The sequence below is a fragment of the Haliotis asinina genome, chromosome 16 (genome assembly GCF_037392515.1).
Source record: "Haliotis asinina isolate JCU_RB_2024 chromosome 16, JCU_Hal_asi_v2, whole genome shotgun sequence".
NCBI lineage: Eukaryota > Metazoa > Mollusca > Gastropoda > Lepetellida > Haliotidae > Haliotis > Haliotis asinina.
In genome coordinates this window covers 575346-588556 of record NC_090295.1, presented here as the reverse complement: position 1 = coordinate 588556, position 13211 = coordinate 575346, and the positions used below count along the sequence as shown (strand labels likewise).

At 32.7% G+C, this 13211-nt stretch overlaps 1 protein-coding gene across 12 annotated transcripts in view; it reads left to right on the top strand.

The window, feature by feature from the left end:
• Positions 1-13211, top strand: part of LOC137268898 (zinc finger protein rotund-like) — a 212190-nt gene that overhangs the window by 115478 nt on the left and 83501 nt on the right. For 7 of the 12 annotated variants that reach the window (XM_067803497.1, XM_067803499.1, XM_067803507.1 and 4 more), the window contains one exon: positions 12963-12989. The exons of the other annotated variants lie outside the window; for them this stretch is intronic. In XM_067803497.1, the coding sequence (XP_067659598.1) occupies positions 12963-12989 (27 nt within the window). The remainder of the gene's footprint in view (positions 1-12962; positions 12990-13211) is intronic. 12 annotated transcript variants of the gene reach the window in all.

Below are 13211 nucleotides of genomic sequence, written 5' to 3'. Positions count from 1 at the left end.
CCACTGTTGGTTGTTACATAAAGGTAGTTGACAAAGGCCCCCCACCTTCCTGTTACTTTTACGGGGAATAAAACAGAAATCTGACACAAATCTAGGGACACTGTTCACATTCTAGAAACAGTTATCCTACATCTAAGCATCTCCATGCAGTGCTGGACAAGATGAAATACAGGAGACAAGAGGAAAACCACTTTGGTTTCTTCAGTGACCCTGACAGTAACAGACCCTGCTGGGAAGGTCATGTCAGTGCTCTGTCACGGGGGAAACTTGTATTCCTGAACAAGCTGGAACAGTAAGAGTCAGCAGAAAAAATACACTTCCCTTTTTGTGCTTCAATACTTTCAAATAGGTCAGGTCTTTTTTATTTTTTAATACCTGACTGTGACAGATATAATATGATTCCCATGATATTTGGAAATTATTTCTATTTCTCTAATACAGTGCTGTTGAAGGCATCTGTCGGTAGTTTCATTGCTTTTCTTTCTTGCCTTTCAAGAGCCTGGAGGAAGCACTTTTGAATTATAATAAGAAAACGATCATATTAAGAAGAATTCCTTTGAAATTTCTCATATGTATGCAACTATGATTCAATATTAAACCATGATGGAGCAAATAGTAAAATATGTCATATACAGACTTTTTCATGATCCTTAATTGTCATAGGGGCTACTTCAAATTTGGAACTGTGGAATTTCAAAATGACAGTGTAGTAAAATAATGTCACCCAAAGGTCAGTGAAATCAGCCATGCGGTCTATTCAATAATTGAACACAGAAAGAAGATTTATCATGCAAAATAGCTGTAAAACCAGTGGACTACATCTACGACTGGTTTCTGTTGCGTGTTTGAGAACAGTTTTGATGGTATCGTTTTGACTTGATTTCACATAAATGAATATATCAAGACAATGACAAGCAGAGCAGAGCATCGTCATTTTATCTACATTGCCCAGTCTCAGGAGCCATTAGCTTTACATGCTTGATGAATGGCATCCATACTCTTTTCATCACTTACATATCTTTGTTATTTTGAGCTCTGTTACTAAGATGTCAGAAATATATTTATTACTCATAATTTACAAATTTGTCTTTTACTTTTATGCCTGTATGTTTCTTAGATGAAACAAATGCATAATGTAGATGTTATTATGTATTTCTTGTTGAAATATTTTCATATATTCATTTGGAAATAAAAAAATAAAATGTACACAAATTTGTTGTAGAGAGGATAACTGTTCATGTTCAGAATTGAGTAAGGAAATACTATAACAGGAATGTTTCTGACAACTTTTAAATTTGTTTTTATATCACCAAACAAGTCATAAGTTCCGTTTAGACTGTATGGTCACCTTAATATTTTCATCCTTTTTCACTGTTTGATCATTATTTATGAGATAATTTAGTTTTTCCCAGACAATAGATTACTAGAAATTGGATTTATGTCAACACAATGAATGCATGTTAAAAACATTAATAAATCAACCATATCACATCTTCTCCCTGCAGGTATAATAACATGATGTGATTGTGTGTCACAACAATTTTTTTCATCTTAATGCATCTGATAACTTAGAATATTCTGAGAACTTGCTCCACCATTGCCTTTATGCATTTATAGATTTATAGATACCCCCCCTCCAAATTCTGGTTTTGGTAAAGCTTTAATTAATGATGTGACAAATGTGATGAAAATGAACAGGTTAACTTAAGAATTCACCTGTATTAATTCATTGAGACTGTTTCATATCTTTTTTCATTATTTATCCAGAACAATGAAAAATTGCACCTTTTCAAATTTCAACAACTGTTTTACTGCCTTGACTTTTATAGATGTACAACCCTGAAAACTACCTTCTGTAATTCAAATCCAATAACATGGCACTCTGGATGATCTCTTCCTGCCATGGTGCTGTTACTCTGAAACACACAATCCTAATTCAAATAATTGCAAGCTTCCTTCTTTTAAATTAACCTCCTCGTTTTCAACCAGCAGCAATTTTTTTTCTAAAATGCAGATATATCAGTCCTCCTGGAAATATCTTTTTCTCAAATGAATTACTCACTTCCAAAAAATTTAAACCTGGGCTTTACCAATTAGATGTTTAGATGATGAATTATTATCACCACACCCCAGAGTTAATGTAACCGGATTGCTTGATAAACAGCACTAGTGCAAAATATCAATTCTTTCCTTTCTGTCACTATGTTCACATAACATCTGAAATACATTTTATAGTCATTTCCAGAAGGGCCATAAATTTTGTGATTTTTGCATAATTACTTTATTGTCAAAGTTTTTGTGGTAAAAATCTGACAAAAAGTTAATAATTCTATAAAACCACGCCCACTTGTAAACTACAGATCCAAATCTGGGGCATTGTTTATTCATAATGTAAAAGTATCTGTAATCTTAAACCTCTTATAAGTCTGATCACTGTCTTCTCTCGGTATAAAAACTGGGATATATCATACTGGTAATTGTTTTCATTACAGTATACATACTTAGGGGCAAGCCAGTTTGTTATCTCAGAAAATGATACTTTACAAATGAGTATTGATAACAGCCAGTACAAGCTCATCAAGACTGTAGGTACAGAAAATTGCCTTTTTAAATTAGTATCCACAGACCAGAACCTTAGACTGACATGTGACTTATATTTAAGTGTCCTTGAAATATCCATTTCTCCTGAATGTGCTAAAAGGTTTGTTCTTAGCTTTTGACTAATACTTGTAAGCTGTTTAAATTTATTATACTATTATAATGAACAAAAAACAGTGATGAAAATAACTTACTTAGAAAAGTAGGGTCAGTGAATGAGTGAGTACAAGCAAGGAGGAATGACATGAATTAGAGAAATATAGTGATCCAGTGAGTTAGTGAGTGAGGGCAATGTAAGACGATTGACATGAATTACTTACTTAGAAGATTATAGTGAGTGATTGCAAATGAAGGAGAAAGATGAGAGGTAAACATTGCACATAACAACAGCAACAACAACAAAAACAACATCAAGAACTATGCAGCCTGACTGTGACTCTTTGCTTCTTTCATCTATTCTAATTAGTAGTTCAACAGAATTGTAACTTTAAGTTAGTAATTCTGATCAATCCATCTTTCAAAAGTTTAGTTACTATGACAACAAACATTAGCTAAACCACTGCATTTGTTTTTGTGTAAAACAGTGACTTTTCTTGAGGGCCATTGCTAGGTTTTATGTGTGTACTAGCCATACACACAGCTGGTACAAGGCCCCACATGCCACAAAATGTACAACCTAGTGAAGCTTTCCCAAGTCATCTCAATTTCTCCACTGTTTTTAAACAAAAACAAAAAAAAATCAACAAATAGAGTCCACTTGTTTCTGATTCTGTTTCAGAAGGTTTCTTCTTTGGTCTATCAATTTTTAACAAAATAAACTGTTTTGTAGAAACATCTTAATTATTCTATAGTCAGCAGAGGATGCATGGCTAGTGTTTTGTTTCATCAAAGGCATTGTTCTTTGTAGATACGGTATCTATCTTTTCATCGAGATAACAGATGTATTTCAGTAGAGTTAAGATCCCTCACTCTGATGACATTTCATATCACTGACATAACCATTCAGAAAGAAATCATCTACTATCACTACACTGGAAAACATTTTGACCTAATTTGTCATTTCAGATTAAGAATACATTTAAAACAAATTTTACGATAAAATACCACACGCAAATATTTGTTTGCATAATTTATGTTTCCATGCACTTATCAGTAGTCTACCTACGAATGATTCTGGAAAACATCTTAGAAAACCTTAATGTTTATAACCAAGTGACCAAGAATACCCCAGTTGAAAAAACAAGTTTCAATAAATATTAAGTATTAAAAGCATTGGTTTAAATTAAGCATTCAAAAGTTGTCTTCAGGTTTTGTTTTATTAAAGAAGAAAAAAGTTGTTTCTGTTTACCATCTGAAAGTAATGAAAAGAATTCACTTTTGGTCAAAAGATTTTTAACTTCATGTGTAAGTGTAAATTGTGAAATAGACTAAAGAAATATGAATGTGCATTTGAAAGTGGTCATTTTCTGTAGAGGAAATGGGTATTTCAATGAGATGATCAAGTAACTGGTATATGTTTTTTTTGACAAATATTTTCCTTGAAAATCTCATGCTGAATTTAAACTACAAATACGAATATTTGTAACCTCTCAAAAAGAATGGTTCTATCCTTCAAGGCATATAATTTGGATGTTTTCAATGACTAATGCTCAGGGGGGTAATCTAAAAAAATTCATCATTATTCATAGTGGGATACATTCCGACTCTTCAACAACCAGGCACAAGTCATCAACTGAAACAAATGTGGGGAACCCTCTACATAAGCTCTGTTTAAAGTAGACTACAAGCGAAGCATGTATAACAAAACCCTAAGTGGCATGCAAGTTATGATATTATATAATCCCCCGTAATTCAAAAATTGGTACATTTTAATACATAATATGTGATTATTGAAATAAGGGTTTTCCTTTCAATATAATCCAATAATAATCATGAACCACATTGAAATGCTCAACAAAAACATAATTTACAAAAATTCAAATGCATACCTCCCATTTAAAGGATTTGAAAAGAGTTTAAATCTAATTTCATTCATGATCATGCCTAAAAAACTTAAACCTAAACCAGTTTCAACACAGAGGCATGGTGTGACTATCTTGAACAATGGCTGTTGCTTAAAAAAATATCAATTTGAACGGTATAAAAAACAAGCCGTTCTTATATATTACCTTTCATTTTAATCCTTATGCTGCATCATTTAAAATGACATGACAGACAATTTAGAACTAAAAATATTGTGTAAGTTGGTCTACAAGTACAAAAAACCTGCTTTACGAAGGAACGGAACCTGCTTTCCCTCATATGAACTGCACCTCCTTGCATTCATTCAAACCTGTACGATGTATTGATTAAAATTCATGCTGTGTGCCTCAGCAAGTCGAAGCAAGCATTTTTAAAGAGTGTCTCCCAGATCAATACAGTAGAAGCTTTTACCACTGACACTAGCAAGGCAGTCGCTCTGCTCTCTCTTCTTACTTTAGAGTAGTGTCATTTAATGTAAGAGATCGACTCGTGCTCGCCTAAGTTTTTACGGCAGGTATCAAGGAATGTATGAAAATATTGGCTATTACTATCAGGACTTTCAGGATGCTGGAGGTATGTTATTTATTTCATTTTTCATATTTTGATTTTAAAAATAGACATTTCTTGTAATTGTTTGATATGCATACAGTTGTTGAGGTAATCGGAAAAATTTAATTTGGTTAAACATAACTAGGAACTAATGCTTTTTCATGTTTTGCTCTGATATTTAGGATTTGGAATTGTACGTTCTTTAATTTGTTGATGGTTAGAATGTATTATTCACTATCTTACAGTTTTCTTCACAGCTTTGCAATGTTGATTACGTCATGTAAGAATGTTGTCATGGAGCTCACAGAATTTGGGTGTTTTCTTTCGTATTGTTTCACTGATGCTTTGAACTGATCTTTAACGGTATAGATTGGGGATGACATTGATAGAGTTGAACATTTGGGTCTTAGCATCGGAAACTTTGTTTGCACACAGGCCGCTATGGGGATCAACATGGTATCATTCTACTTGGGCAGGAAAGCAGTGGTAGCAGGTAAAAGTACATATAATAAATAAATCACTTCACAGTAAAACCATCTCCAGAACTGTGTTCAGCTTGGGTCGTATTTTAAACATAACTCAACTGTTGGTTTTGTTGAATGCAAAGAAAGATGTAGATACAATTTGAGATTAAGAAAATGTTGTTTCCTGTTAGACGACAGAGGAATTGTCAAGGTTGTCACTTCATACACACTAATTTTTTGGAACTGTTTTTTGTTGATTTCAGCTCAAATTTACCATTTTGGGAATGGCAAACTGGACTTGGTTGAATTACAATTGAAACTAGATCTCTTTACAGTTTGGTAACTTATGAAGTTTTACTGTCTGTGTGGTTTTATTAGAAATCTCCTACTGCAATACTTTATGCAGTTTATGGTTTCATGAAGCTTAAAGTAACAAGTGTGGATAGATCTTGTTCATGTTATTGTGAAATATTTGGTTTGGTCATAAAGTAGATGTTTTTCAGGAGGGTTAGATTCCATGTTATATTCTCATGTTTCAGTAAGTGATGTCACATGGGATTGAAGGAGGCAGTGCCAATGATAATGATAATGATCCTTGGTTTGGTCATTAAATAAGGGTCCTGTCATTGTGGACTGATGCTACAGCATGTAGGGTTGAACTAGTGAAGCAATCAAGTCAACCTGTTCGTACTGTGACATATGTTTTGCTTCCTGCTGGAGTTAGAGTTAGACTGTGTGCATTTATTTGTGATATTCTATATAAGGGGCATTTTTGTAACTACTTCTTGAAGGCAGCAGAATTTATATACCATTGTCACAGGAACAGAATAATCATGAAATATAAGTATCATGTTTGATGTGAAGATTATCATCATTGTTCAGTGATGTGTCAGAATATCTATGAAACTGAGAGGAGACAAATTCTTTCAGTTATAACTGGTGTATGTAGGTATGCTATGTGAGGATGTGACGTGCCTTTTCTGCTGAATTGATGAATAAGAAAGAACTGCTGTTTGTGGCTTGTTTCTTATGGAAACAAAAACTGCACCTAATTAACATTAGGTGGCTTGTACTTATTTAATAGTACTGTAGATCCCTATTGAGAAACATACTAGTCTGTGTACCTAGGCTATGTGTTATTCTCTTAATTCCTTCAAACGTACAGTGTTCATTTTTTTCTTGAAATGTGTTTCTGGGCACATCTCTTTACTAGTGATCGTGATATATAGTGAAGTCCTCCCTGGCAGTAATTGTAGTTTTATATAGTTATTTTATACGTTGTGAATTCAGTGTGAGGATATGAAGGATGGGACTATTGGAAGAAGCTATGGTTAAGAAAAGCTCTCTAGTTTGTTTGATGATTGTCACTTAAATGTCTTGAAGGTGGTAGTCCTCCATTGGCTGTTTTTGTATATTGTTACTAGGACTAAGTTGTAAATTAGGGACACTAAAGGGATTCTTGATGTTATTTTTCTATTGCAACTAAGGTATATTTGCACAACTTCATAAACATTTCAGTGGGTATATGCATGTTTTTTAAAGTTTCTAACTATGTTAGGGAAAAATGTGTAAAGTGATCATTTAAAGAAAACTAGTAACTCCGTGTGAAAACAGATACCACATATTGAAAACATACTCTGATAACATGGACTCAAAACCTTATTTCTGTGTTGAATATGTTTTACATCCCCAAAATTCAGGAATTTGTTTTACTTTAAATACGGATGATAACCATTTCAGGAACTAAGTACTTCTTAAACATTCCTTTACAAACACTGCTTCAGATGAATAATACATACACACTGGTTTAGAAAAAAAACCTTGTTTTTGACCAAGAATAATAACCAAAGTCTGAATGTACATGCACTCGCTGTGTCAGAAGGCATATTATCATCACTCATTGTATGTCATTATATTTGACAGCTTTGTCACTAAACATATCTGTGATTAACTATTATTCTTTGCACCCAAATAAACCATGTCCTTTATATCAGATATAATTTCAACTTATTTGATGTATATTTTAAACAGAGAATGATATTTATCTGTTTAATATGTTACTGAAATGAAACTAAATGGAGTAAACTAAATTTATGAAAATTAATGTAATTCTTTATCAAACTGTCTTATTATTCTCATTACATTTAGTTTTTAAAGGTGATTTTGGTGAACATATGGATTGCCATGCATGTAGGAATAGTAGAAACTTTATGTGAATTACTGTTTTGGGCATGTTCATTGACTCTAAAAAGACTTTTATAATGTGTTTTGCTTTTTATCTTTGCCAACTGAACCTACAGAAAGTAGGATGCTTGTACCTGGTTTGTGTATGGGAGTCACAATATTGACATATTGATTAATTATACATTTGTAGTTTGGTGTCAACATACAAACTTAAGGATGCGTGCCAAAATGAATTCTCTCACCACGAAATATTGTTCGAGTCCACTAACTTGTTTTTGTCAGCATTATATCTTCTTAATGATATTTTGTCAAATAAGTATTTCCTTACAAGAAATATTGTTAACAAAGTACTAAATAGGAAGGTATTTTGTATGAGTTACCCTCCAAATGGTGGAATCAGTAAACGAATACACATGAACATATAATTTATACTGGACTTGCCTGCTGTGTCAGAGCTTGTAATCTTTCCTTGTAAACTGAATGCAACTAGTGAGTTGACATGATGGGTGTAAACAAATAACTTCATTACTGTGAAAAATATACCATGCATACAAATATATATAACCAATGTAAAAAAAGTATTTACAAATAAACAGAGACGTGTGTACTACAGACATTCATTAACCAAATGTATGTTTTGTTTTCAAATGATAATTAATAATTTGTTATGGTAAGCCGCCAGTGGGCATAGGTCATTCTTATGTTTATTCAAAGAAAACACTTCATGATAGCATTTCAAAACTCAAGCTGTGATAGTACTGACTTCATCACACCAAAACACCCAATATATTTAAACTCTACTCATTTCATTGTCTTCTCTTTTGTTACTCTTTCTTGCAAATAATGTGATCATTTGTTGTGTTAGGTTACTAAGTTTATAATATATGGGCATCACTAGGTGCCTAAATAGAGCCTGTGGTGGCACCTTGTTTGCCTATGAAACTCGAGAGCCCAGTTGCTGTTAATGTATTCAACGTTTATGCTAATTGGCTTTTCAGATAAAATATTTTGACAGAATAAAGCCATAAAAAACTATTATTCACATGAATGTATTTGGTTTGTTAATGCTGACTTATAAATATGTAACCAAACTGAATGCATGATATGTATTTTCATGACAAAACTTCATTCAGGGAAATGCTCATATTGCATTCAGCCATTACTAATTTTTGAAGAAACTGTGGTCACATCAACAACTCCCTACAAAATTCAAACTTGACAAAATTAGAAATATAATTATATAGGAGATCATATTTATGTTTGATGGCTAAAACATCCTTCAGCATAATACAGATGGGAACTTTATTTATATCATTTCTTTCATAATTGCTATTTGTGTTATTAAGATTATTTAATAACAAAAATATTTTAATAAGCACCAAAGTTTATTATTAACAATGAATCTGATAAATCTCACATGACACTTTCTGAGTGAATACATTTCACAATGCAATATTTCTAGAATACTGTAACATTTTTGTTCATGTTTACAACATCTTGTCATGACTCTTTATTGGTAATATATGTTTCTATTATTCACTAACTTTATCATGAAAAATAATTAAGAACATTATTTTCTGTAAATTACTTAGCAATGTGTGAAGGTGTAATAAGAATTTGTATTTTATGTATAATGTATTATTGAAGCATATAAGAAGTCCGGCAACACATGATGTGTGGGAAACGGAACCTGGATCTTATGTGTAGCAAGCTGATGTTTAGACCACTGGACTACCTACTGCCCCCATCATCATTTGACACCTAAAACATGGACTCTTTTACAAGAAAAGTTTTGATTCAAAGAATTTTTTTTGAGACTGAACTTGTCAGTAGACATTAATGACAATTAAACTGTTACAACAACTTTCTATGTTTCTGTACCATAAGTGAAATAACAAATCTGATATTTGTGAAAACATTACCAGCTATGGTATGTTTTCAAACCTTTATAGATAAAGATTTTTATATCTCATCAACTTGCAATAAAAGCCATATGTCTTGGAAAATGCATGTCTTCTTACTTGTTGTGCTTGGCCATCTTTTACGACAAAAACAAAATTTTTCTCATAGTCCTTAAATTTAATCACATTCATGTCCACAGTAAAATTAACTGGTCAAAACTACAAATCAAGATGTCTAACAACCAATAGTATTATAGAACAAGTGATGATAGTATTAGAATTACACTACTAACATAGAACACATAACATTCGTATTAGAAACGCACTACTAACACAGAACACATGAATTATTATAAACACACTACTAAGACAGAACACATAACATTCGTATTAGAAACACATTACTAACACAGAACACATGAAGAGTCTATTAGAAACACACTACCAACATAGAACACTTGAAGACACTATTAGAAACACACTACTAACATAGAACACTTGAAGACACTATTAGAAACACTCTACCAACACAGAACAAATAATATTTGTATTAGAAACACACTACTAACACAGAACACATGAACTATTAGAAACATACTACTAACATAGAACACATGAAGATACTATTAGAAACACACTACTAACATAGAACACTTGAAGATACTATTAGAAACACACTACTAACATATAACACATAACATTTGCATTAGAAACACACTACTAACATATAACACATGAAGATACTATTAGAAACACACTACTAACTTAGAATATCAGAAAATACCATGATGGATACACCAAGAACACAAACAGACGAAACACTAGTAGCATAGAGCATACTAAGTACTTTTATGAACACACAAAATAGCACAGAAAATGTAAGTTATTTTGAGAAAAACACTGATAACATGAACTCATCAACTCATTGGTAACATAGTATGCAGCCAAAGGAGAACATTTGAAAGAACGTTTCCTTTTGCTTTAGAAACTGTAATGGAACATGACAATAATCATAAAATATGTTTCCACTCTCAGAACATCTGAACAACTATTGGGTAATTTTCAAGTTCAGTTATAGAATATATCACAGTTGTGGAGACACTGTCATGGAGGACTTCCTATTCAAACTGCACCTTAATCACTGAGGTGATGGAGGTTCATATGAGTATAAACAGTTAACTCACACACAAGTTCAAAATACATGTAACTTGTAGGCCATTAACTGTCACACTGATTGAATGACGGTTGAACTATTTCATCATATGCATTGATTGTTGTGTGGTGTGTTATCAACTATATACTTCTTTCTATGCTTTATAATTTTCAAAGACAAATCTAATAAAAGGAACTAATTACCAAAATTTATCATGGATTGAAATGATTTCATCTTATTCCTTAAGAAGTGATAATGATATTATTGTGACATAATTCACTCATGATCTAACTGGATATCGGGATGATTATCATATATGATCATAGGAAATGTACACTCTGTTAAGGCAGAAGAAAAAATGAGAGAGTCATAATTCTTTTAGTCCTGTTCAAGGTGTACTAGCTTTTCTTATGAAATGTGTAATTATTGTATACAGATAAGTCAACACATATGATCATGGTTTTAGATTCTTAGAAATTTATGAGAGGATTTTATAGCACATGCATTTTCATCATAAAGCTGAGGATACTTTTGTGGTATGTATCCATCCATTCTTCTTTGTCAGTTGTCACTGAAAATAGAGACAGATATAGATAAACTTTACTATTGGCCTTGTATGTTGGTGATATAACAATACTTCTACTTTTAAATCATTCAGGTATATGAGACTATTTACCATAGTATTCAGACATAGCTCCATTACATCCTGACATCATTTATAATTACACATCTTTAGGTCATTTCTTGAAGGTGAAGGTCTTTCTATCTGGTTGGCACCAAATCTGCCCCCTAAAGGCTAATATGCATAATTAATGAAGCACAAGATCCCACGTTTCAACTAATTGAGCTGCCCACATGGGAAGGCCAATCTGAAATTGTAATTGCAAGAAAAAATACAATCTTTCAAACTTGGGTCAAATTATCAGAAAGTGTATCAATCAAGAATCTATTCAGGTCTCTTGTGTGCTAATGATCAAGGGTGAAGTAGAATGACCAAATATAATGTCTGTTCAATGATGAAGCACTGAACATGAATGTAGTTCAAACTCAATCATGTCTCAACTCTTTGTTTATGTGACACATATGTCAGGTCAGATGAGGTGTCTGTATCATGTTCCCTCTGGGTGTGACACTAATACTGATATAAACGCAGCACAACTAGTTCCACTTATGTGAATTGGTTGGATATTTGTGTATCCATATGTATGATAATTCATTCTTTTAACTCACAGAAAAGTAGGAGTTATTCTTGGTTACTTTTTATTACTATTCCTTTTTCAATATGCAAAGAAGCTTTAGACACCAAAGTCATTTCTGTATTGATGTTAACTGGAGTTTATTGTATCCTGCTATTATGGGGTATATGTAACAGACATGAAAGGCATATCATCAACTTTTGTCAGTGGTGACGTGTTAGTGAGGTGGCATGTTACAGTTAAGGTCTGAGTTCAATCACACCATGGGTATGAACTCTAAGAGAAGGAAAGAAACCAAACTTATATTGTAAGAAGGATGCTTATGGAACATATGTGTTGTGGTGTCGAGAGTTGTAATCAATGATAGTGTTATCCTTCCAACTGTGTATGGTTATCTTGGACTTTTATGAGATTTGAGTTTCAAAGTAGACAGATGTGTTTGGTACAGGAGTTGTTCTTGTGGCCATTTTTGTCAAACCTCATGCCCAGAATAATGAATTGTTTCAAACCAACATGGTAATGGAATATTTCTTCATATTGGTTTGTAGGAGGATGTGAGCATCTTCATCTGGGACATATTTGGTGCTGTATGATGTCACAACATTTCAGATACAACTGTAATAAGTTGTGACATGATTTATGAAAGCATATAAGTCAACATTCTTCTTGTTAGTTGAAGTCACGTCTTCCAGTGTTGTATTGCTACACCTTCAAGTGTTTTACTGACTCACTTTCAGGTCTTGTATTGCAACAAATGACACATGTAAACATAGTGATGTCCTGAATGCTGAAACGACAAAGCTGATATGGATACTGACATATCTGTTTCAGAATACCTTATAATTGTAGAGTATATTTCAGCGTTGGTTTTCATGTGTGATGTTGTATTTTGAAGGTACCATGTGGGACACAGGCTACATGGGTAAGTCAAATGTGCTACTTTTCATTTCGGTTGTTCACTGGTTTTAATGCTTTCTTCACCATCCTTGGATAAACCAATACATAAATAGACAAATATCACTACTAACATATGAGTCGACAAATTGGTGATACTATGCAAGAGGCTTCCTTGGACTAAAATGTCCCTGATTTACAATAGTTAAAAGATGCATCATTTCTAATGAATTTCTCATTATTCTGTCTT